Source organism: Neopsephotus bourkii, unplaced genomic scaffold (assembly GCF_033783945.1).
Source record: "Neopsephotus bourkii isolate Nb327-2 ecotype Australia unplaced genomic scaffold, CSIRO-AGI_Nbou_v1 NB_1542, whole genome shotgun sequence".
NCBI lineage: Eukaryota > Metazoa > Chordata > Aves > Psittaciformes > Psittacidae > Neopsephotus > Neopsephotus bourkii.
In genome coordinates, this window is record NW_026902018.1 from 957,531 (window position 1) to 983,267 (window position 25,737).

At 56.8% G+C, this 25,737-nt stretch overlaps 1 protein-coding gene across 3 annotated transcripts in view; it reads right to left on the minus strand.

Annotated features, from left to right (window-relative positions):
- Nucleotides 1-215: 215 nt before the first annotated feature.
- OSBP2 (oxysterol binding protein 2) overlaps nucleotides 216-25,737 on the minus strand; it is a 77,725-nt gene continuing 52,203 nt past the window's right edge. For all 3 annotated transcript variants that reach the window (XM_061370464.1, XM_061370462.1, XM_061370465.1), the window contains 11 exons: nucleotides 12,157-12,355; nucleotides 10,401-10,518; nucleotides 9,916-9,982; nucleotides 9,393-9,560; nucleotides 4,897-5,142; nucleotides 3,841-3,961; nucleotides 3,100-3,203; nucleotides 2,633-2,728; nucleotides 2,099-2,283; nucleotides 1,046-1,266; nucleotides 216-552 (listed from right to left, as the gene is read on the minus strand). In XM_061370464.1, coding sequence (XP_061226448.1) covers nucleotides 410-552; nucleotides 1,046-1,266; nucleotides 2,099-2,283; nucleotides 2,633-2,728; nucleotides 3,100-3,203; nucleotides 3,841-3,961; nucleotides 4,897-5,142; nucleotides 9,393-9,560; nucleotides 9,916-9,982; nucleotides 10,401-10,518; nucleotides 12,157-12,355 — 1,668 coding nt within the window. In that variant the 3' untranslated portion in view covers nucleotides 216-409. The remainder of the gene's footprint in view (nucleotides 553-1,045; nucleotides 1,267-2,098; nucleotides 2,284-2,632; nucleotides 2,729-3,099; nucleotides 3,204-3,840; nucleotides 3,962-4,896; nucleotides 5,143-9,392; nucleotides 9,561-9,915; nucleotides 9,983-10,400; nucleotides 10,519-12,156; nucleotides 12,356-25,737) is intronic.

Sequence of the window (25,737 nt, forward strand, 5' to 3'; positions counted from 1 at the left end):
GGGGGGAAAAGAGAAAACCACGTCAAAGGGCAGAGCTCACACGGGTGCACCGCATCCCCACAGCGTGAGCATCTTTGGAAGCTGACGTCTCAGCCAGCACAGCCGAGATGCTGCAAGACAGAGGCAGCAGCTCCTGACAGCAGCAAACACGTTCGGGTAGGATGGAGCCAGCCTTGGGGGTCCTCCCGCCTCGGCAGCTGCTGCAAACCCATGGGTGAACCCCACCATCCATTTATTAGTGCGTAAAAAAATAGGTTTGGAGTCCCTGGGTACGTCTGCTTCTCACGTTCCTGCAGGGGCTGACTCGGGGGGGGATGCATTTGCCCTGTCAAGTGCCATTGGGATGCTGCCAGCGTGGCCTCGCTGTCCCTCTGTCTGTCCCGGTGAGCAGAGGCCACCCCGGGGCGGCTCAGAAGATGTCAGGGCACGTGCTCCAGTCCTGCTTGTCCTTGGCCTCCCAGTAGCCACCTTTATAGACACAGATGAGCTCCCCCGTCACGGCGTCCACCTTGCGCTCAAACCACAGTGGGATGTAGCCCTCATAGTCCTTGCCTGCCAGGGGGAATCACAGAATAGTTAGGGTTGGAAAGGACCTTGAGATCATCAAGTTCCAACCCCTCTGCCATGGGCAGGGACACCTCGCACTAAACCATGCCACCCAAGGCTCTGTCCAACCTGGCCTTGAACGCTGCCAGGGATGGAGCATTCACAACCTCCCTGTGCAACCTATTCCAGTGCCTCACCACCCTCACAGGAAAGAATTTCCTCCTTATATCCAGTCTAAACTTCCCCTGTTTCAGTTTTAACCCATTACCCCTTGTCCTATCACTACAGTCCCTAATGAAGAGTCCCTCCCCAGCATCCCTATAGACCCCCTAAACACAGGATAAGGGATGCTTTTCCCAGCTGAAAGCTGGTGAATCCCATGCTAAGAGCCACAGGGCCCTTCCTGCACCCCCCAAACCCAGAAGGGGGGGTTTCAGCACCGCACCCCCCCCCCCCCGCAGGGTGGTCCCTGCCCCGCCAGCATCCCACAGGATCTTACCTTCCTCCAGTGCCTCCACAGCCTCGGCCTCCCTCCTGCGCCGCACTGCTCGCTGCTTCTCCTCCAGCCGCTGCTTCTCCACGTTGGCCTCGTCCCAGCGGCCGCTCTCCATGAGGCGCTGGTCGGGGCGCAGGCGGCTGTCGGTGGGGGCCACGCGCTCCTCGGGCTCGTTGAGAGTGAGGGCCAGCTCCGAGAAGAAGTACATGTTCTCAGCATTCTCCCTGCGGGCACAGAGCCCCGGTCAGCGCCGTGGAGCTGCTGCCAGCCCCTCGTGTCCTCACGTCTCATCCCAGCCCCACTGATGCTCCTCCTGCTACCCCAAACCAGAGGTGTTTTACAGGGTGCCCAGAGAAGCTGTGGCTGCCCCATCCCTGGCAGTGCTCAAGGCCAGGTTGGACACAGGGGCTTGGAGCAAGCTGCTCCCGTGGAAGGGGTCCCTGCCCATGGCAGCGGTTGGGACTGGAAGAGCTCTGAGGTCCCCTCCAACCCAAACCAGGCTGGGATTTGGGGAGCCCTTCCTCCCACCTCCTAAATGGAGATGCCAGTGATGCTTTGATGGGTGTCTTGGAGGGGAGCAGATCCCTCCACAAGGGCAGGCTAAAAGCCAAGCGTATGACTTCTGAGAGCACAGCCAAGACAGAGAATGGCTTCACCCAAAAGCTGCTGGATCACAGAATCACAGAGAATTCCAGCCTGGTTTGGGTTGGAAAGGACCTTAAGATCATCCAGTTCCAACCTCCTGCCACAGGCAGGGGCACCTTCCACTGCCTTCAAAGCATCCTGCTGTGGGCTGGAGAGTCAAGAGGACCGGTCTCCTGAAAAGCAGCTGCTGGAACAGGATGGCCAGGGATGCCTTTGCAGCCAACACATCTCCTGCCATCACCAACAGCCCAAAAACCAGTACCTCCAACCGCCCCTAACACCCCCCAAAGCACCCTCCCCTTGCAGGGACCTGCTGTGTGCAGCCACACAAGCCCTGCTCCCCGTCCCACATCCTCTGCTCTGGGCACACGAGTTCACCCCGTGGGGCTCAGGGTGAAGGGAGGGACTCACGGGAGGGGGTACTTCTTCCACAGGACCTTTGGGGACAGCGTCTGGTAGACGGTTTTCTGCTTCCCCTCTGTGCTGGTGCTGCCGTGGCTGCTCTGCACGATCTTGGAGCACTCCATCTTCTCATCCCACGTGCCAGACATGACATAATGTGCTTTGCCATCGGCATCGCTCACCACTCCTGTCACCTGGCAGGAGGAGATGGCTCTGGTGAGGCTTGGAAAGGCCCACAGGACAGGGAGAGGTGCAGGGGGGACAGGAACGGCCCAGGACAGGGGGAGTGTGCACCCATTCTGACCATGAAAGGGGGTCTCCAGCCCATCAAACCCTTCCCAGGTCTCAGTGCTGCAGCTCCAGCACATGGAGAACCCAACATGGGCTCTGCTTGGAGGTGTCCCCCAGCCCTCCCTGGTGACCCATGGCAGAGGGGCCAGCATGGGCAGGACTGTGGCCCTCTGAGCCCAGCTTAGAGGCAAGAGGCAGGTCTCATCCCAGCCAGGACAGGCAGAAGGAGCAGGGAGATTGCTGGATACCCACCTTTCGGGGAACATCTCTGGAGAAGTAGCTGTAGGGGGTAAATTTCAGCTGGCATTTATCTTTTGACTTATGGTTAACAATCTCTATTTCACCAGACTAGACAAAAGAGACAGAACCAGAGCAAGTGAGAGGCTTGGCAAGGAGACAAATCAGGCATTAGTTGTAGTGCAGGTACAGATCAACACCAGCTGCAGCATCACCCGCAGCTGCAGCCACCACCCCGTTACCCCAGGCAGCCCCATGGAGTCAAACCCATCACCCAAGCTGCCCCATGGAGCTGCTGGCCTTGGGAAGAACCATGAGGAGCCCCGGGAAGCTTCACCCCATCCTTACAGGGAAGCACAGCTTCCTATTGTGGTAGGAGTATGGTGGGGACACCAAGATCTACGCCAGGAGGGCAATCCCCTTCCAGCCCCCTGCCCAGAGCCAGAGCCAGGCAAGGCCAGGCAGGACCCATAGGCACCAACCTGGTCAATCCAGAGCTTGCCCACGATGATGTTATGAACAGTGGAGGTGACTTTCCTCCAGACATAGTGATTCCCACTGGAGTGGAACTCGAGGTGGATGGCACCTGCAGAGAGAGGGCAGGGCTGTGGGCACCACCCCAGCACCATGCTGGTCCTCAGAGTCAACCCAGCCCCTCTACCTGCATCTCCCATCATTCATCCTTCTCACTGCTGCATGCTCCATGTTCTGCTGCAGGCAGGGACCTGCACAGCCTCTGCCCTCTTCCCAACACCCCAAAACCACTCATGTCAAAAGCAGGTCAGAAAGGTGCTTTCTGGTTGATTCTCAGTGTCTAAACCACTTCTACTCAGCCCAGGGACAGGCAGAAGACAAACAGAACACTGGAAGGAAGCAGCTTATTGCATCTGGCTGCCAGGGAGGGGGTTAAACCAGGCAGCAAGACAACCTGTAAGCATCACTTCAAGAGAAATCAATTCATGGGCAAGCAGGGCATTTCCAAAGCACCCCTGCTATGGTGCCAGCAGCAAGCAACACAGCCTCTTTGAGCTGATACATTAGTTTCCAGGGGAGATGAGTTAGCACCAGGCTGTCTATCATCAGGAGCACCAATCTGTGCTCCCAGGGTGGAAGTCACTGAGCCCTGGGTGAGCCCCAGGCACTGCCAAGCTGCTCTAAACTTTAGGTATTGCATGAGCAGTGCAGGCATAAAAGCAAGCCCCAAACCTCGGCGTGTCACCTACCCAGTGGCATGATGGAGAGGTATTTGCCCCTGAACTTGCTGGCGATGGTGATTTCCTGCCACAACGTCCACCCTCGCGTGGAGAAGACGTGATGGGCGGCTGCAGGGGGGTGGTGGCTCACCTGGGGAGAGGAGAAACAGCCCGTGAGGGACAGCCACCAGCACCAGAGAGCCCTGGTGAGTGCTCGCGGCATGGCTCCTGGGACAGGCAATAGCTCCACACCAGCTCCGGCCCTAAGGATGCTCCACTGCACTGACCTGAACACTGCTCTTCTCCTGGGCATTGGGGTGACCTCCTGTGAGGTTCCCAAGCAGCAAAAGGAGGTGAACGAAGCTCCTGCTGGGATCTGCTGAGGCTTGTTAGCAAAATGTTACCTTAGAACCAAAGCCTGGTTTGGGTTGGAAGGGACCTTAAAGCTCCTCCAGCTCCAACCCCTGCCACGGGCAGGGACCCCTTCCACTGGAGCAGCTTGCTCCAAGCCCCTGTGTCCAACCTGGCCTTGAGCACTGCCAGGGATGGGGCAGCCACAGCTTCTCTGGGCACCCTGTGCCAGCGCCTCAGCACCCTCACAAGGAAGAGCTTCTACCTAAGAGCTCAGCTCAGTCTCCCCTCAGGCAGGTTCAAGCCATTCCCATGCCAGGGTGCTGAGTGCCCCAAGCTGCTGGATTACACACAGGAGCACAGCAAAGAGCTCCCTGTTAAACCCCACTGTCACCAGCAGGAGACAATCCTATTTGGATAACAGGATTTCAGGCACAAGATTATCAACGCTTTGCTCAGTGCATTGGGCTGAGCAGCACATGCAGCATTCAGGGGAGGTTCAGAGCAGCTGGAACAGCACCCGTCTGTCTGTCCCACCTTTGCTGCTCTACAACACTGGGATGGACACTCTGCTGCTGGAAAATGGCTTGGGTTGTGCCCACTGCTCCCAACACCACCCACAACCTGCAGGCTGCCTCAGCCAGGAGGATGCTCAGTGCAAGGAGATGCTGGTGCTCTGGCTGGACACGGGCAGCAGGACAGGCACACTGAGCCCCTCCACAGCCCCCAGCTCACCTGCTCACAGAGGGAGCGGAAGCCCAGCTCCTCGAGCCGGTCCAGCTCGTAGGTCTCCCCCAGCAGCGGGTTGAAGGGCTTCGCGGTGCGGTGGACGGTTGTGGAGTAGGAAGACACGGAGAAGGCAGCCACAAAGCACATCTGCTCCGTGGAGCTCTCGCACTTGGCCGCCTTGTCCAGCAGCTCGTGGTACTCCAGGTCCTCTGTGAGCCTCTGCAGCATGGAGAGCGGCTCATTGAAGTTCACCTGCAGGGGCACAAGGAATGCTCAGCAAAGCAGGAGAGGTGCCAAGCCGGGCACTGCACCCTCTGCCTCCTCCCCACAGCACCGGGCCCTGCTGCCATCAGCATCCCACATGTGTGGCTCTCTGAGCATGGAGCAATGTGCTCCAGGAGGCCAGATCCAGGGAGGATGGAAAGGGATGAATGGAAGCAGCAGCCCCCAGGGTGTAGGGCTGGATGAGCCAAGGCACCCTGCCTGCACCCTGCCTGCTCTCTGCTGGCTCCCTGCCTGCACACTGCCTGTTCACTGCCTTCACACTGCCTGCTCCCTGCCTCTGCAGCATCACAGAGACATTAAAGGTCAGAAATCCACGCTCTGCTGCCTGAGCTGTACCATGAGAGCTGGGAGCCCCGTGACTAACCAGATACAGCATCACAGAATCCCAGCCTGAAGGCACCTTGCAGCTCCTCCAGCTCCAACCCCTACCACGGGCAGGGACCCCTTCCACTGGAGCAGCTTGCTCCAAGCCCCTGTGTCCAACCTGGCCTTGAACACTGCCAGGGATGGGGCAGCCACATACAGTCTCAGGTATAAACTTGCTCTGGTGATGGAGCACCAGTGACCCCCAGAACAAGCCACAGCAGCAGGACCAGCTCCCTCCTGCCTCCCGGCCAGTATCCACCACCCACAGGCAAGAGGCTGTGCAGGGCAGGGACATGGTGCTCTCTGGCTGCCCTCCATCTCCTCCATCACCTCCTGGCAAAGCCATTCTCACACCAGCTGCAGCCCCACTGCTCAGAAAACCTTGAAAAGGCACATTTGGTGGTGTCCCTGCATAATACTGATCCTAATGTCACAATTCCTGGTAGTAAGGATTCACTTTTCACTACCAGTTCAGAGCAAAGAAATGTATTTTCGAAGGAGGAGCTGGTTGAAGCCAACCTCCGTATTTCATCCTAGAGAACACAAACTCCAGCTTGTTCCACTCGTGGGTTTAGCCTGTAAACAGCAGGGCTCTTACAGCACCTGAGAAGGAGCAACAGACAGACAGGCAGCATCACATCCACATGAGACAGCAAATCACTGCTGGCTTGAGGTAACGCTTGGGAGAGACGCACAGAGAGAACAAAGCAGCAGCTGCATCCTCCCCACTAGCATCAGCAAAGCTAAACCTTTCCACAGGGACAGAATATAAATGGCTGTGGAAGGAGCTGAAATTGTCCTCACATTGCCTCAGCATGGGCTGCTTGTTCTTGGGGTGAATCTATCAATGAAATGCCACGTGTGGCTGAGCTGCTGGAGGCAAAGCATCTCCCTGCTGAGCTTGTGGGGTGCGAAGCATCTCCCTTCTTCTATCAGTACAGACATGCAGAGGGGAGCTGACACTGAGTGGCTGAGCCCCTTCTTTACAAGCAGTGCTGGGACACCAGATCCACTCACCCCAGGGAGGGATGGAGGAGTCACATCCCCTGAGCCAGCAGAGGGGCTGCTGTGCCAGCAGAACATACTGCCCTCAGGTTTGGGCTCGTTTTAGCAGCTCCTGGCACGATTGGATTGATAGGGAAGGTATTGATTTCCTCTCTCCAGGAACCAGCAGCTGCTGGTATTTCACATCCTGAGCTTATTTCTGTTCCCATCACGCCTCTATCTGACACTGATGCTGCTGCAGAAATGCCAACGGGCAGTGCTGGGCTGTGTATCTCGGCTGGAAATAGCACAGGCAGAGAGAACCCAGCGGTCTCACTTGGAGAACATCAGGTACTGTTTTAAGAAGAGATAAAACACCAATTCAGCATCCAGGCCCCTGTAACACACTCCTTCTGCAAAGGAAGGACCCCAGATAAGGCTCATCGCTCAAGGCTTTTCTAGGGAAAAAAGAGGCTTGTAAAATATGGAAGCAAGGACAGGCAGCCTGGGAAGGATACAGGGATGCTGTCCGGGAAGCTAAGGACCAGGTTAGGAAAGCTAAGGCCCAGTTAGAATTAAACTTGGCTAGGGATGTGCAAGATAACAGGAAGGGATTCTATAGGTACATTGTGAATAAAAGGCAGACTAGGGACAACGTGGGCAGCCTCTGGAAGGTATCAGGAGAACTGGCTACCCTGGATTTGGAGAAGGCTGAGGTTCTGAATGACTCCTTTGCCTTGGTCTTCTCTAGCAAAGGCTCTGACGACACCACCCAAGTCTTGGAAGGCAGACACAGGGACTGTGAGAATGAAGACCTTGGGCCCACTCTAGGAGAGGAACTGGTTCGAGACCATCTTAAGAACCTGAACGTGCACAAGTCCATGGGTGCTGATGAAATCCATCCGCGGGTCCTGAAGGAGCTGGCGAATGAAGTTTCTAAGCTGCTTGCCATCATATTTGAAAGATCATGGCAGTCAGGTGAAGTTCCCAACGACTGGAAAGAGGGAAATATAACCCCCATTTTCAAGAAGGGGAAAATGGATGACCTGGGGAATTACAGAGCAGTCAGTCTCACCTCTGTGCCTGGCCACATCTTGGAGCAGATTCTCCTGGAAGGCATGCTAAGGCACATGGAAAACAACAAGGTGCTTGGTGACGGCCAGCATGGCTTCACTAAGGGGAAATCCTGCCTGACCAATTTGGTGGCCTTCAATGATGGGGCTACAGAGCTGATGGACAGCGGTAGAGCAGTTGATGTCATCTAGCTGGACTTGTGCAAAGGGTTCGACACTGTCCCACACGACATCCTTGTCTCTGAACTGGAGAGACATCAATTTGATGAATGGACCATGCGGTGGATAAAGAACTGGCTGGATGGCTGCACACAAAGGGTTGTGGTCAATGGCTCAGTGTTCAGCTGGAGACCAGTAACGAGTGGTGTCCCTCAGGGATCGGTGTTGGGACCGGTCCTGTTTAACATCTTTGTCAGTGACATGGACAGTGGGATTGATGCACCCTCAGCAAGTCTGCCGATGACACCAAGCTGTGTGGTTCAGTTGATATGCTGGAGGGAAGGATGCCATCCAGAGGGACCTTGACACACTTGTGAGGTGGGCTGATGCCAACCTCATGAAGTTTAACCATGCAAAGTTCAAGGTCCTACACCTGGGTCAGAGCAATCCCAGGCACAGCTACAGGCTGGGCAGAGAAGAGATTCAGAGCAGCCCAAGGAGAAGGACTTGGGGGTGCTGGTTGATGAGAAAATGAACATGAGCCAGCTTCAGTGTGTGCTTGCAGCCCAGAAAGCAACCGTATCCTGGGCTGCATCCAAAGGAGCGTGACCAGCAGGTCCAAGGAGGTGATCCTGCCCCTTTATTCTGCTCTTGTGAGACCTCACCTGGAGTATTGTGTGCAGTTCTGGTGTCCTCAACATAAAAAGGACATGGATCTGTTGGAACAAGTCCAGAGGAGGCCACAAGGATGATCAGGGGCTGGAGCACCTCCTGTATGAAGACAGACTGAGAAAGTTGGGGCTGTTCAGCCTGGAGAAGAGAAGGCTGCGTGGAGACCTCATAGCAGCCTTCCAGTATCTGAAGGGGGCCTATAGGGATGCTGGGGATGGACTCTTCATTAGGGACTGTAGTGACAGGACAAGGGGTAATGGGTTAAAACTGAAACAGGGGAAGTTTAGATTGGATATAAGGAGGAAATTCTCTCCTGTTAGGGCGGTGAGGCACTGGAATGGGTTGCCCAGGGAAGTTGTGAATGCTCCATCCCTGGCAGTGTTCAAGGCCAGGTTGGACAGAGCCTTGGGTGCCATGGTTTAGTGTGAGGTGTCCCTGCCCATGGCAGGGGGGTTGGAACCCTAACTATTCTATGATTCTATGATCTTAAAAGTCCTCTCCAATCCTAACTATTCTATGATCCTGTGTAACAGCCATGATGTCAGAGCCCTCCACCACAAAGCAACTGGCACTCCATCCCCATGCTGCTGGGGCAGGTTCAGCTTCCCAGCTCGCCGGCAGCAGAAGGATGATTCCAAGGGGCAAATAAATTGCAGTGAAAATGCCAGGGCTTGGAGTCAGCAGCACAGAGCAGTGAGGACACCCTGATGCCGCAGAGCAGGGCTGGGGAGGAGAGTGAGGGGGTTCCAGAGGGCCCTGCCCAGTGCAAAAGCCAGACCCAGGACGGGGTTGGCTCCTGTCCCACTCGGGGCTGCTCTGCTGCCATGGGACAGAGCAGGACCAACCAGAGCCATCACCCAAAGCCTCTGCACAGGCAGGAGCCATGCCCACACCAAACCCTCAGCACCAGCACCACAGCAGCACCTCCTCCCCTGCCCTTGGTGCTGGGACACGCTCACTTACGGGCATGGGGATCTTGGAGAGCTCTTTGCCAATGCAGTTTTTCATGATGCTCCAGAGGTTAAGGCTGTAGTTGGGTTTGTCGGGGATGCGGCTCCGTCTCCTTTTCTTCGGCAGGAGATCTTTGCAAGTGGACTCATTATAGCTGCTTTGATTTGAGCTTTCAAAGACCTGCAGGAGCAACAGAAGAAACATGGATGTAAGCTGGACTTGCCCCAGATGACCCAACCAAAGCCAGCAGCTCCTGGAAGCAGCAACCACAGGTCCGGAGATAGTGTGGGCACTTGTGCTGGGGAGCAGCGCTGGAGCCTGGTCTCCAGGGCATGGGGGAAATACCAGTGTCCCCAACACCCTCCTGCTTCCCTTGGAGGGGGTTTGGGTGCTGCTCTAGGAGTGCTGGCACCTGTGGCTCACAGAGCAGCCAACTCTGCTCCTTCCTGGCGGCACTGAGAGCTCCTTCCCTCCTCTCCTGCTCCTCTCCCCTGGTCCCAAGAACCATCCCTCCCACCCTGCCCGGCCAACTCACGCTGTCCTCCAGGGTCCAGTCCTCGGGGTGGCCCTCGCTGGCCCCACTCAGGTTACTGCCCGAACGCCTGTGGGCCAGGAAGTACAAGTCAGGGCAGAGAAAGGGAGAGAAGAGCCGAGGCTGGTGCAGCACAGCCAACATCACCCACAGCATCACCCTGCACCCCCCCAGGGTGCTGCAGGAAAGGCAGCAAGGCGACAGGGGCCATGCACAGGTGCTGGGTGGGGATGCTCAGCACAGTGTGACCCAGCCTGTGGGCAGCAAGCCCAGTGATGTGACCATGGTTGAGACCACCAGTACCTCCAGCCCAAACAGACACCCAGGGAGGCACAAGAGCACAAGCTCTGCCCACAGAGCAACCCCATGGAAGGAGATGCTGCCCTCAAGCCCAAGCGCAAGGCCCAGCAAACCACTCCTTCCTGCTCTTCCTGTGCTCACAGCAGGTCATACTCTGCAGCACATGGCCCTGGGGCAGGGGCTCGTACCTGTGGTGCTTGGGGTCTGCGGTTACAGTGATAAAAGCTGGTGCATCCTCCATGGCATCAAAATACTCTGTCTCTTCATCTTCATCACTGGCCTCTCCTTTCGCAGACTGCACACTCCCTGCTGGCACAAAGGGTGTCAGACACTCGGGTGCTGCTGGTTCCCTTTAGAACCAATTGAGCACGAGTCTGTCCCCAGCGCCCACCCTCCACCAGCCATTTCCCCTCCAACACTGGCTCCATCTACAGCTTGCCCCCTCCTCTCCATCCCACTCCACAACAAGAAGATGCAGTATCGATCTCCAGCTCCTAAAAGCAAGGATGTGCCCTGGCAGCACACCTCCTGCTCCCAGTGCTGGCACACAACAGCTCCCTGCTGTGCTGGGGAAAACCTCCAAACGCCACTCAGAGCTTGTGAGACCACAGCAGCCACCGGGCTCCAGCCACCCCACCACAGCAGCCCATCGGGCTCAGCACCTGACTCCGCTTCCCAGCAGGGTTCAGCAACCTCCTTCCCTCCATCACTCCCAGGGTCCTCCGAAGGAGCAGGGTCCTGCCTTGTGACAGGGTTGGGCTGGATTTGTGCAGCGTTCCCCTGCTCTCCCCGCTGTGCCACAGTCATTTAGGTTGGAAAAGCCCTTTAAGCTCATCCAGTCCAACCGCTCCCCAGCACTGCCAAGGCCACCACTGACCCATGTCCTTAAGCACCACATCTTACACGGCAACTCCATCGCATCCCTGTAGAGGCCGTTCTGGTGTTTGACAGCCCTTGTGATGAAACTGTTCCCAGTATCCAATCTAGACCTCTCCTGGCACTGTTTGAACCCGTTTCCTTGAGGCCATACAAGAAAAAGGGCAGAGCCTGGCACGGCCATCACCCTCCCCACAGCCGCAATTCTCCCCCTTGAGTCTATCTATCCTTCACAATGAGACAAGGCACAATTGGCAGGATTTGGCACTGCTGCTTCCCACAGGGAAGGAGCTTTGGCAGGAATACAAAAGCTATTTGGTTTTATTGCCCAGTAACTCCTGTGAGCAGCAAACAAGTCCCGGCGGAGCCACCAGCACCCCTCACAGCTGGGAACCCCGGGATTCCTACAGGACTTCCAGCAGCCAGAGAGGTGCACACAGGTGAGGGTTCTGGCTACCAAAACAGTCTGGGGTGAGCCCTCTCCTACATTTGTATCTTGGGGACATCCTCAAGCAAGGAGCAACAGGACAGTTAGGAATAATTAAGGTGTAATTATGGAATCCCAGCCTGGTTTGGGTTGAAGGGACCTTAAAGCTCCTCCAGCTCCAACCCCTGCCACAGGCAGAGACCCCTTCCACTGGAGCAGCTTGCTCCAAGCCCCTGTGTCCAACCTGGCCTTGAGCACTGCCAGGGATGGGGCAGCCACAGCTTCTCTGGGCACCCTGTGCCAGCGCCTCAGCACCCTCACAGGGAAGAGCTTCTGCCTAAGAGCTCAGCTCAGTCTCCCCTCTGGCAGGTTCAAGCCATTCCCCTTGGCCTGTCCCTACAGGCCCTTGTCCCAAGCCCCTCTCCAGGTTTCCTGTAGCTCCCTTAACACACTGGAAAATACAGGGCCTTTGGAAGGTGATGGATTGGGTGATATTGGAAGTAATGGGACCTGTTAAAAGCTATCACCATGAGCACACAGGGCACTGCTCTCTGCATCCTCCCCATCCATGACACCTTGCTGGGACCAACCAAGCAGAACCCCCATCCATCCCACGCTTCCCACAGGGCCCTGGTGCTCACCCTTGGTGGTGCTGGTGATGCCCGTGGTGCTGGAGGAGAGGCCGGGGGCTCCGCGGCAGGCTCTCTCCAAGCTGTTGTGCTGCTTGGCTAGCTGCTCGATGGTCTCCTCCAGGCGGATGCGCTGCTCCCGCTCATACTGCAGCACCCGCTGCCATTTCCGGCTGTGAGTTTCGGCTAAATCCAGGAAATCACGGCAAGCCTGGAGGGGAGAAAGGGATGGATCAGCCCCGGCACAGCCCTCGAGCCTGGGAGCCTGCCGTGGAGCCAGCGCTGGCTCGTGGGAACTCCATCACCTCATCTCCCAGCACCCCGGTCTTCCCAAACACCATCCCAGAGCTCTGCACAGTCACCCATACCCATGGGGCAAAGGACACTTCAACTCTCACCATCCAAACACCAATGGTGTCCAAAGAGCTGCATCATAGACGGTGCCCAGAGTCCATGAAGCCCCAGTGATGTCCCTGCTCCCACGGCCATGCCCAGCCCCTCAGCCTGCTCCTGTCCCCAGCCCCATCCCTGGTCCCCCATAGCCCAGGCTGGGCTCACACAAACCTCAGCCCTGAAACCTCAAGCAGCCACATCCATCCCGTCCTGCAGCTGAGGCAAAGCTGAACAGGACAACAGGGACAACAGCCTCCATGGTGACAGCCACAGATGGCAGAGAATGCTCATGGTGGGAACCAGCCCTCTGCTCCAAGGAGGCAGAGAGGGAGGATGCCCAGCTCCTCCCAGAGCCACAGAGCCCAGCACACAGTAAAGGGCCTGGCCCGGCCCTCACAACACACTCACCATGGCCAAAAGCCCTCTCCTCTCCACAATGGGCTCTTGGGACCCAGCAATCATAGAATCATAGGATCATAGAATAGTTAGGGTTGGAAAGGACCTTAATATCATCAAGTTCCAACCCCCCTGCCATGGGCAGGGACACCTCGCTCTAAACCATCTCACCCAAGGCCTCATCCAACCTGGCCTTGAACACTGCCAGGGATGGAGCATTCACAACCTCCCTGGGCAACCCATTCCAGTGCCTCACCACCCTCACAGTAAAGAACTTCCTCCTTATATCCAATGTAAACTTCCCCTGTTTCAGTCTGAACCCAGGGACCCACACAGACACACTGGGCACAAGGGAAGGAGGGCTCATGGGATGCACCAAGTGATGCCTGGGAAATCCTCTTGAGATAAAACACTGCCTGAACAACCCAAAACTATTCAAAAGGACTAAACCCAGAGAGCCCTGCATGAATGACAGACTTTAACCATTGCCCAGGACTCGGTGCCTTTCTGTTTCCATCTACTTGGGTTTCAAGGGTGATTTATTCAGCTCTTCTTGGCAGGTTACTCTGCATTTGGGCTGCAGGTGGCACCTGAATATTGAGGTATCTCCTGGTCAAGCAACCAGCTCAGGGCTTCAGCCCCCATGACCTGGCCTGGTTTTACCAGGATTTGTCCAAGAAAGGCACCAGTTCACCAGTTCTTCACCAAACCAGGAGCCCTCCACTGCCAGAAGTCCAGATCAATGAAGGACAAACAATGAGTTTGGGTCTGTCCTGTGCACAAGAAAACTCAACCAGTGTCACCCATCCTGTTTAAAAGCTGTTGAGCTTTGTCCTCATCTCTGCACCCTTCTGCTTCCCAATATAGAAGGACCTGACCTTGCATCTGTGTCATCTCCATCCCTCATTGCTCCTGCCTGCTCTCACCATTCCATGGCTCTCCCTGTCCCCCAGCCCATGGGGCTAGATTATTCCCACATCAAAGTGCCAGGGTGGCTTTAAACCCACAGCCCTGCTGAAAACCTGCTGGTTTCTCCAGGATGGACAGGTATGTGGAGCATCCAACACACATCACTCCGCAGCATCATTAAGGCTCCCTAATGAGACACCATCAGGAGCAGCCTTGCCAGGCAGAAATGATTCAGCCAAAAAGCCTGTGCAAGCTCCACAATGTGGGTTTGTCCTGGAGCATCAGCATCTGAGCCTCCTGCTTGCCATCTGTGGCCATCAGAGACTGCAGTGGTGCTGTCACACTGAGGGGGTACCCAAACCCCCCCCCCGTGCACTGGGCTGCACCCCAGAGTGTGAGCAGCAGCTCAGGGAGGGGATCCTGCCCCTCTGCTCTGCTCTGGGGAGTCCCCACTTGCAGCACTGTGTGCAGCTCTGGTGTCCCCAAACACAAGGACATGGAGCTACTGGAGCAAGGCCAGAGGAGGCCACGAGGATGAGCAGGGGCTGCAGCACCTCCCATATGGAGCCAGGCTGAGAACACTGGGGCTGTTCAGCCTGGAGAAGAGAAGCTGCGTGGAAAGCTCAGAGCAGCTTCTACTGTCTGAAGGGGTCTACAAGGAAGCTGGAGAGGGACTCTTCATCAGGGACTGTAGTGATAGGACAAGGGATGATGGGTTCAGACTGAAACAGGGGAAGTTCAGGCTGGTTACAAGGCAGAAGCTCTTCCCTGTGAGGGTGCTGAGGCGCTGGCACAGGGTGCCCAGAGAAGCTGTGGCTGCCCCATCCCTGGCAGTGCTCAAGGCCAGGTTGGACACAGGGGCTTGGAGCAAGCTGCTCCAGTGGAAGGGGTCCCTGCCCGTGGTAGGGGCTGGAACTGGAGGAGCTTTAAGGTCCCTTCCACCACAACCCAGACCAGTGATTCTACCTGCCTGGCTCTATAAATACTCCCCTGCGAGCACCACGCTGCACTCTAGAAACAATTCCACTCCTCTTCCCAACCCAAAAAGCCCCATCAGCAGGCACCCATGGCCACAAAGCCCAGCAGCATCCCCTGCCTTGATGGCTTCATCCCCACCTGCAAGCTGAAGCCTCCCCCCAGTTAAAACAATCCCAGCCCTGAGCTGGTTTCTTTCATTACGCTGATGCATTGCACTTAAGAGGATGAAACCACAAGGGCAAGTAACAAGATCGTGGCCATGCCCTTCCCAGCCCAGCAAAGCTCATTATCTGCTCCCAAGGTCCCTCCCTGCGGGCAGCAGGCACAGAATTATCCCTGCTGGCACGAGGCATGGAAAGTTCTGGCAGCTCCAAGCACTTTAAAGCGATGCTCTAGGAGAGCACCTCTTCCCCTCCTGCAGCTCACCATGGGATGGAAGGTGCAATGGTAATTCAAGGAAGAGGTAAGGAGAGGAGGCAGCTCTCCAGAGCATCACCTGGCACCTGGAGGTGGGGGACGTGGAGGAGAAACAGCTCCATCAGTCGAAGGGAAAACAGCAGATAAAACCTTGGATCCTCTCACCCCAAGGATGCCGACCTCCACAGAGGATCCCTGCTGTATCCCAAAGGGAAATGTGCACCCACAGGCTTCATTCATAACAATCCAAGTGGAGAAGTGGCTCCATGGAGCATGGGTGGGTTTTGGGAAGATCAACCCAGGCAAGTGATGCTGAGGATGGCAAGAGGAGAACATCCTGCAAGCAAGACCCCCAAGCCCAGGTCCCCAGCTCCTGCAGCAGCCAAGCCAATTGAAGTTGGTTTTACACCTCCTGCAGCCAGACAGCACAGAGTTCACAGGGATGCTCACCAGAGGGGCAGCAGCACTGAGGGGGCCTCAGGGTGTCTTTTATCACCATTCCTGAGCTAAAAGGTGCCCCAGACCCCAGCATGGAACAGGGGCAGCCCCATGAGCTCCCCGGGGCTGCAGGGAGCTGGGGGTGAGTAGTTCAGACATGAGCATCTCCCCTCCTTCAGTCTTGACCCCAGGGAGATCAATACTGAAGGGAATGAGTCCCAGCCCTCACCTTAGGCTCTGCTGTCTGGTCTTCCCAGCCCCTCAGCTGCTGACATGGTCCACGAGGAGCCTGAGACACCTCAGCCATGTCTCGGCTCCATCCATAGTCAACCCTTGGGATGCAGGATGGACCCCCCAGATGCTCCGCACCAGAGCTGGCAGCAGCATGGCACTGCTGCTGTGTGGGGAGGGGAGCCTGCTGCTCCCCAAGGAAACAAATCCAGGAGGAAAATGTTCCTGGGGCTCTTCCAGCACCCATCAGCCACGTCCTCTGCTCTGGGCTGGGATGGCTTCACCACTGCTCCCAGTGACATCCATCACTGAGATGCTTTTTCCAGCTGAGTGAGCACCACCAGCTCCCAGGGCTGGTTGGTGCCGCTGGAGAGCAAGAAAATGTGGCTGGGAAAAGGGTTCTGGAGGAGAGGGAAGTGAAGACAAGTGAGAGACAGCATTGGAAAGAGGGAACGTGTTGCCACGTGTGGGGTTGGGAGGGAAGAAGAGCGACATTCACCAAGTGAAAGAGCTGGAGCAGGAGGTGGCATGACAGTGGGATGCTCTCCACGTGCCTTCCCCAAACAGAGCTGCAGCAGAACCCCAGCCTGGTCTGTGTTGGAAGGTAAATGAAAGCTCATCCAGTTCCAACCCCTGCCACAGGCAGGGACCCCTTCCACTGGAGCAGCTTGCTCCAAACCCCTGTGTCCAACCTGGCCTTGAGCACTGCCAGGGATGGGGCAGCCACAGCTTTTGTGCTGGAACTGGATGAGATTTAAGGTCCCTTCCAACCCTTCTGTGATTCTATGGGTCTATGATGCTGGCACAGAGACACTCAGCTCTCCCTGCCCTGCCTGCCCCAAACACACCAGCCATGCTCCAGCCATGCCCAAAGCAGTACCAAGAATGATGGTGCTGCACCTCAACCCACTGGGGCAACCAAGGAGGCCTGGCTGCAGCAAGGGATGATGTGACAAGGTTCCAGATAAGGAGACAGATCCCTTCCTGCCCCTCCTCAGCCACGTGCTGATTTCAGATGGGGTCGGCTGCTCTGCACTGTGCTGGGATGAACTCAGCTCCGCTCCCCTCCTGTGCCACTGACCCTGCCACAGCAGCTCAGCCAACGCTCAGGACCAGGGCTGGAAGCAGCCACAAGAAGCTCACCCCCATTGTCCCCACGCCCTCTGTTTCAGGAGGAGGCAGGAGGGCCAGGAGCTGTCACCCCAGCACCCACCTTTTACCTCAAACAGCACCTGGGGGGAGCCTGGACATTCTGCTTCACCACTCACAGGCATCCCTGCTTCCCACCTCCATTGGGATCCTGTGGTGTCATCCCCAGCAGCAGCAGCAGACCTTGCAAATCCCTCAGGATCAAGGTTGGGAGCTGTTTCCAGCAGAAGCACCCATCCCTCTGCAGGTAGCCAAGGAGCAAAGGGGTGATGGCCCCAGCCGGTGACACTGGAGGGACGCAAGTGGCACCCTGGACCAGTCCTGGTGAAGATTAAGGTGAGGGCAGGAGACACGAACCCAGCCAGAACTCCAGCATCCCAGGTCATGGCTCCTTCACTTCATTCATCCCCCTGGCTCCGAAGGTGCAACCAACTGCACACCTCAAATCCAGCTTAGAGAACCCTTAGGGAGCAGCAGCTAAATTTAGTCAGAGCTGAGCCTGATCCAGGTTGTGAGACACAGCCCCAGATCCATGCCGCTGCCGCAGGGACACGGACCATCCTCACAAAGGTCAGAGGAACCTGCCATAAGGAGGGTGCAGGGCCCAGGTTCCAGAAGGGAAGCAGAAGATGAACGAGCCCCCAGTGAGCTCTGTGGCTGGGAGTCAAGGCTATGGGCATCTGAAGATGCAGCCTTTGCACAGACACTGCATCATCTGCAGAGCACATTACACAGTCCACAGCTTCCCAGCAGCACAAGGAAGACCAAGTCACATCCCATATGCCCATGTCTGCTCCATGCCATCACTGCCACAGCGCAGCTGCTGCTTCATGGAATCATGGAATGGTTTGGAATGGAACAGAACCTTAAAGCTCATCCAATTCCAACACCCTGCCCCTTGGGCAGGTTCAAGCCATTCCCCTTGGCCTGTCCCTACAGGCCCTTGTCCCAAGCCCCTCTCCAGCTTTCCTGCAGCCCCTTTAGGCACTGGAGCTGCTCTAAGGTCTTCCCTTCAGGAGCCTTCTCTTCTCCAGGCTGCCCCAGCCCAGCTCTCTCAGCCTGGCTCCAGAGCAGAGCTGCTCCAGCCCTCACAGCAGCTCCGTGCCCTCCTCTGCAGTCTCTTCAACAGCTCCACGTCCCTCTTGTGTTGGGGGCCTGTTTCAAACAGGCCTGCTAAAGATAAGAGCAAGCTCCATCCATCTGCAGTACAGGCACAAGTCTCAGGGCAGCCCAGCGGTACCTGCAGGAAGGACGGAGGGGGCTTCTCATCCTCTCCACATTGCACCATGGAACGCTAATCCAGCATTGGATGGTGTAATGTAAATCACCCTCAAGACAAGGAAGCACAGCCAAGGTGGCCAAAAGAGTGTGTGCTCATAGGGAAACACCACTGAGGCTCCTGCAAACGGCCACAGAGGAAGAAGCAAGGTGGCACCAAGACCCTGCTGGGGAGCCAGAGGTGAGCCCTGGTGCCACCACTGCCATCTGTGCCCAACAGCAGTGGGTGAATTCAGCACCATTCACACATTTGTCATGGCAAATGGAGCACATTTCACAGCTTGTCACAGGCTAATGGGAACATCATCAACAGCCCACGGGTTATTTATGCAGCTGGAAAGGATCATCCCGAGGTCATCCACATCCTACCCAGTGGTGGTGGTTCCTCAGGTAAAACGAGGGGCAAGGAACAGATGAGGTTAGCTCAAAACAGTAAATGATGCAATTGAGATACACCAGATTTCTGCCCAGGGTCTGAACCATAAGAAGTGACAACCTCTCAGCAGGTCCTAGCAAGGTTTCATGACCTCCAATGCACTGCTGATGGGAATGCACTCGAAGCCACAGTCCCACTTTCCCCGAGCATCCTGGAGGAACAGCCCTCTCCATCTAACCTTTAGGGAAGAGAAAACCTTCCAGGGACGTGCCTGCTGTTCCAGGAGCAACACCTCCTGCTCCTCAAGCAGACCCTTCCTTTGCCTGCACGGGACAAGGACCACTTCATCACCCAGGAGTGCCACGAGAGAAGGCAGATGTGTTCAATCATCTCTCTTTCAGTGGTGAATTATACAGCAGGAGCTGTCACTTCATCAGCTCCACATTAGGGCTGCTGCCTCGGAGATAAGTGCTCCCTTCCTTCCTGGAGTCATCAAAACCCTGGGACACATCTGCTTGCTGCAGAACATCCCCCAGGGGCAGGGCGGTTCCTGATCCTCATTAGCTCTGAACACATTCCCAACACATCAGTGCTCCTGGCACACGGCATGAACACGAGCATCCGCACCAGGAGAGGGTTCATTTGTCCTTTCCCCCATCACAAGACTCTGAGCAGAAAGGAAAAGGGAAATGTAAGGACAGAGGCAGCCTGAATCTCAAATCACATCAGACTGGGATGTGGTTTTCTGGGTGTAGCCATCTGCTGCGACAGGGATGGTCCCCACAGCACCAGGACAGCACCAGGGAACACCCACACCAACACAGGCTGCTTCAATAACAGCAGATCTGTCGCAGATCCTTGGAGTAACCTCAACCAGCTCACGAGCATCCCCCTTGGCTGGAGCAGGAGGATGCAGGCATACCGGGAGCTGCTCCTTGCTGGTGGCAAGAGGAGAGCCTGAAAAAAAGTGCTGGGCTCAGCCTTGCCAGGCTCAGTCTAAAAACCTGAGTTTGATGCCGAAAACCATCCCACTCCCTATTGCTTTTCTTTTATAGAATCACAGCATCCCAGCCTGGTTTGGGTTGGAAGGGACCTTAAAGCTCCCCCAGCTCCAACCCCTGCCACGGGCAGGGACCCCTTCCACTGGAGCAGCTTGCTCCAAGCCCCTGTGTCCAACCTGGCCTTGAGCACTGCCAGGGATGCCCTGAAGACACAGTGCTCCCCCATGAGCCAGGCTCAGTGCTGCATAACCCACCAAGCACACCTTGCCCATGGTGGAGCTCCTCAAAGCGGACCTCACCCCAGGCAGTCCTGTGCTGTCCCTGCCTGCACCATGACAGACGTGTGACCCCATGAGATATGGAGAGGATTAGGGTCAAACAGTGGCAAATCTGCCAGCCTGGCTGCATTAACAGGCTCCAGTCCCTAACCCACGCAGCCCTTACGTAGGCTGCCCAGTCTGCATTCACAAATCATCAAATCCACTGGGTTGGAAAAGCCCTTTAAGCTTATCCAGTCCAACCTTTACCCCAGCACTGCCAAGGCCACCACTAACCCATGGCACCGAGGGCCTCAACCATCTCCTGTTTGGCACAATGAAAAGAAACTCCTATTGTGGCTCTAAGAAATGGAATAAGCCAACACTGGCCATGGGTTACGGACCAACATGATGCCAGCCAGGCGCTGCTGGGCGGTCCTTCAGGACACCACAGCATGGTAAGGACATGCTGGGACCAGCACAGTAGATGCACAAGGAGCAGAGACTTTGTGCTGGGATCTCCTGGACCCACACAGGAACCTATAAAGCAGAAGAGCCAATGCCATGAGAGAGGCCAGACCCTGGCTCTGATGTGCTCTGAGCGCTCTGGCCTGCAAAGGGCTCTCACAAACAGATTTAATGAGGCTCTTGCTGGCAGCTTCTTTCCTCTTCTGCCTGACGGAGCAACCTCCAGGCTGGGAGAGCATCTGTCCCGGTGCCACGGTGGCAGCGAGCAGCTGGCACTGCCCATGGGCACCTCCGGCCCCGGGAGCTGCAGGGAGCTGCTGCCACCGGGACCATGGCTCCAGCCTCGTGTGATGCCTTTGCCAACAGTTCTGCTGCTCACAGGGGCTGCAGGAGCAGCAGCTCCTCGAGCCCACTGGTCCCCCAGTGCCTGGGTAAATCCATGGGAGCCCCAGTGCTGCCACTGCAGTGCCTTCTCCTTTGGGAGGAAGGAGCTAGAGAAGCATCCCAAGCTGGGCAAGAGGTGAACACAGCCCTGGTGATAGCAGGGGCAGAACCCCAGAGGGATTAACCCAGCAACACTTCGTTATCTGCCCTCCCCATGTCCCCAGGGTGCCAACTGGGCACAGAGGGTCAGAGGAGGCAGGGACAGGGCTCACCTGGTCACAGCACTGCGGTAGCACTGGAGGCAGCGCCTGGCTGGGCTGCCTCAAGGTTCAGCTCTGCTGACCCACTGCTGACGGTGCAATCCCCATCTGGGACGTGCTAAGCCCACTGACACACAGCCCTGCTGATGCCGCAGCCGGGAATGCTCCAAACTCAGCTCTGAAGCTGCACAGAACACAAAAGCTATTGCTTTTAGCCAAAACCCAGAAGGGCCGAGCTGTGAGAGGCATCCTCAAGTGCTGGTGATAACCTGTCCTTCACCTTCTCACCTGAGGCTCTGTGGGGAACCCCAGGACAGAGCCTGAAGCCTCCTGGGGGTCAGATGAATACAGTGAGGAGGAAGAGGAGAAGAGACTGAGAAACCCTAAGGCACGGTGAGGTTAAAGCAGGAGCATCCCCGAAAGCCCCGGTGGTGCAGGGGCCTCATGGACGCACTGTGCAAGGTCTGAGCACGCACCCCCAGGACAGAACCTGGCTGGGAGGACTCAGCATCCACAGGGAATGATGATGATTACAAGGAAGGCAGTGCCTGTCTGGATAGATCTGATCAGAGACATCCTCTAAATCAAAACACCAACAAGAAGGCTCCAGAGAAAGCTGCAGCAGCTCCGAGCACGGGGCCAGGCTCCACATCCCCACATCCCAGACCCCAGCTCCATGGGCAGGGACAGACCCCATGGTGACACCCACCACCCTCCACCCGCTCCCCAGAGAACAGCAAAGCACCCACCGGTTATTCCTCAGCACGGAGCATCCACAGCCAAACCACCCCGCACACAGGAGCCCTCGCTGCAGCCTCATCCAGCGAGGATTAGGGGTGGAGTGAGGGATTTAATCCCAAAGCCGGGGGTTTTCTGGGTCGGTGACACGGTTTCCAATGGGCTGATTAGTGTGTGTGTGTCATTAGCACAGCACGGATCATTATCACAGGCAGTGGGACATGCCAGAACCAGCTCCTCCTGTGTGATCACCATTGGAAGTCACAGGGAAAAGCAGCCCTGCCCCACTGCTGGGGTTTGCTCTGATTTCAGGCAGCAGAGCACCCACTGAGGCCACTGAGGGCACATGGGGACAATCCCTGCTGCTGAAGAAGCAAATGCGGGGATGAAGCTGGAGCCTGCCTGAATCAATCCCTGTGGTACATGGATGCATGGGATGGAGAGCTCCTCCTGCCGCACTGGCTGTGCTGGGGTGAACTGGGAGCACCCCAGCAGGCAGCCGTTCCCTTCCTGCTCAGCATCTCTGCCCCAGCTCCCTGGAGCAGGTGGATCCCATCATCCTGTGTCAGATGGGTTTGGGGATCCCAAGGGACTGCACCGCACACCCACCGCACCGGGACCCAGCCAGGTCTGCACCAGCAGCATCACCCCAGCCCTGCAGCACCTCAGGGAGGAAACCCTGGGAATTCTGCTTCCCACCAGCCTGAAGCAGCTTCAGAAGCACAGATACAGTCAGCGGTTACCTCCCTACTGAAATAAACCCTTAGAAACCACCTACCAGGCTGGAGGCTGCTCCGGGAAACCCGACGCAGGCACTTGACATCCATCAGGTTTATATGGAAGCAGGTTTAGGAGCAGGGATTAATCCCAGCAGCATCCCACAGGAAATGAACGCAGCAGGGAGGCTGGGGCACGGGAAGGCAGGGGAGCAGCTCCACGGAAGCAGCTCAGTGCAGCACAGGCACCGTGGAGGTCTCCAAGTGCTGCTGGAATCCCACAGAGGCTTAAACCAACAGCCCCTGGCCGCCTTTCCCGGGAGAGCAGCAGGATGAGTTGTTATGGATCTCACGTCTGGTTCAAGCCCAGGGTTTCACACACTTAAAAACCCTCCCTGCAGGTTCAGAGCCCCCAGCAGCCCCTCTTTGCTGATGCCTTTGGGTGCCGGAGCTGCAGACAGATCCATGAGCAAGCTGCTCCAGTGGAAGGTGTCGCTGCCCATGGCAGGGGTTGGAGCTGGAGGAGCTTTAAGATCCCTTCCACCCCAAACCAGGCTGGATTCTGTGATTCTATTCCTGCAGGAAAGGAAAACCCAGGTGGGAAAGTTCAATCTGCCTCAAAGTGGGCGCTTCCATGTGATGGGCTTGTGGCCACCGACAGGCATTCTACAGGTGCTATGGTACCCGGGACCACTGGTTCCACTCCAGCCCCACAGGGGCTGCCCACCCAGCACCTCCCTGCCCCAAGAGCCTCTCAGCCCTATTTGCCTGGGCTACACCCACCTCACAGACCCTTCCTCCACCTCTGCTCCTAAGGAACCCGCAGGGATAATGCAGGAGTGACACAGCCAAGACCAGTGGAATGTGGTCTCCATGCCCACATTCCTTAAGGAAGCACAAGGCAAGCTGAAGGCAGAGCACAGCTCCTGCGCAATGCCACAAGCCCCATTCCCATTAAAACCCTATTACAGCACCACCCACAGCCCTGGGAGCTCTTCCCGATGCCAAAACTGCTTCCTCAGCGTGTCCCTGCTGCTGAATGATGAGTCGGAAGCTCTCGCTGCTCCTTGAACAAGTCTAAGCACTCCAGTGCTGTGCTGCTCAGCCCTGTACCTCTAATTAGCCCTTTAATTTGTTACTGCTTCTTTCTACACGCCTCCCCCTCCTCTCCTGCAGCAGATTGCGACTCGCTTCCCTGCATCCCCTCCCTGGGTGACACAGGGACACGCTGACCCCTCTGATCCGCCGTGAGCATCCCCCATGGGGTGTGATGGAGGCTCCCAAGTGCAGATGGGAGCGAAGGGCTGTGAGCAGGAGGTCAAGGGAGGGGATTCTGCCCCTCTGCTCTGCTGAGAACCCCAACCCTGCAGTCCTGGTCCAGCTCTGGAGAAGACTCCAGGCAGACCTTATTGCAGCCTTCCAGTACCTGAAACGGGGCTATAAGATGGGGAGAGAGTTTTTAGCAGAGCCTGTTGTAATAGGACAAGGGGTGATGATTTGAAACTGAAAGAGGGGAGATTCAGGCTGGATGTGAGGAAGGAATTTGTTACCGTGAGGATGCTGAGGCACTGGCACAGGTTGCTCAGAGAGGTGGTGGCTGCCCCATCCCTGGAGCCATTCCAGGCGAGGCTGGATGTGGTTCTGAACAACCTGGTCTCATTGAAGACGTCCCTGCTCATCGCAGGGGTTGGACCGGATGAGCTTTGAAGGTCCCTTCCAGCCCAAACTGTTCTATGCTTCTGAACTGAAGCCCTACAACAGTGTCTCTGCATGGATCAGACCCTCACCTGTAACACACAGGTTCCAGCACGTCCCTCTCCACCGCTGTCCAAACCTTCCTCCACCATCCCGAGCACCTGAGGGGCAGCTGGAGCCGCCTTCCCCTCCAGATCCTGGAGGAGCAGCACCAGGAGCCAGCAGAGGCAGGACGGGGAGCACACAGCGAGGTCACCTTCGCAGTGAGGCTCTTGTCATCTGCACAGATTCACTTCCCTGCACTGGCTCCCTGCAGCTCCCAGGATATTTACATAATCGGATCACAGGCGGATGGATGATGGAAAACACAAGGACCAGCCCCGGAGCATCCGTCCCTTCCTGCTGCAGGCAGCACAGCACAGCCTGCCCCTGCCCTGCCCGCACACAGAGCTGGGCCCAAGGCTGCTCACGTGCTCCAACCAGGAGTAACTAGTTTCTGTGCTTCAGCCTTGATTGCCTTGAACTGCCCCTGAGGAGCCGTGTTCATCCCCATGGGCTGATGGGGATGGAGATGGGAACGGTCAGGAAGAGGCCTTGAGGTACCTGTGCTGAAGTCTGGCTTTGGGCATCCGGTCCTGCAGGGGACACAGCTGAGAGCAGAGAATCACAGAATCCCAGCCTGGTTTGGGTTGAAGAGACCTTAAAGCTCCTCCAGCTCCAACCCCTGCCACAGGCAGGGACCCCTTCCACTGGAGCAGCTTGCTCCAAGCCCCTGTGTCCAACCTGGCCTTGAGCACTGCCAGGGATGGGGCAGCCACAGCTTCTCTGGGCACCCTGTGCCAGCGCCTCAGCACCCTCACAGGGAAGAGCTTCTGCCTAAGAGCTCATCTTTTTACTGCAAGGAACTCCCCACCCACCAAGCACCCTGTGCTCCCATGGGATGCGTGTCCCTGCGAAGCCTGTGGCAGGAGCAGGGTGTATTTTCACCTACTGCCAGGAGACGGCTGGGCTCCCTGTGCTTCCCTGCACATGGTTCAGTACAGAAGATTTGGGGACCTTTGCCTTGCACAGAGCCCCCAGACACCCCACGGGAGTCTACCTGGGCAGGCCCCGTGCAGCAGCATCACCCCATGCTAACACATGGCACAAAAAGGGCAGGACAAGATGACCACATAGCTGGGAGCACCATCCCACCATGATGGTGCTCAGGCTCTTGGTCCCCCTCCCTCTCATTCCCTACAACCCTGCCCTGCTCACCCTCCTCCTGCCTTCCTAATCCATCCCCCCACAAAGCATCACTGCCTCCCGGGGTCAGTGTTCCCCTGCCCACAGCTCTGTCACCCACACCCCCCAGTGACAGGCTGGGAGAGCCACAACCACCCCAGGAGCTGCTGCTCTGCTCCCATCCCGCTCTTTCCTTGGCACAACCTTTCCCCTTCGGGCATGTGGAGCTGCTCCTGAGCTACCAGAGGATGCTGCTGTTGAAAGCTGATCTCTAACACACACCTG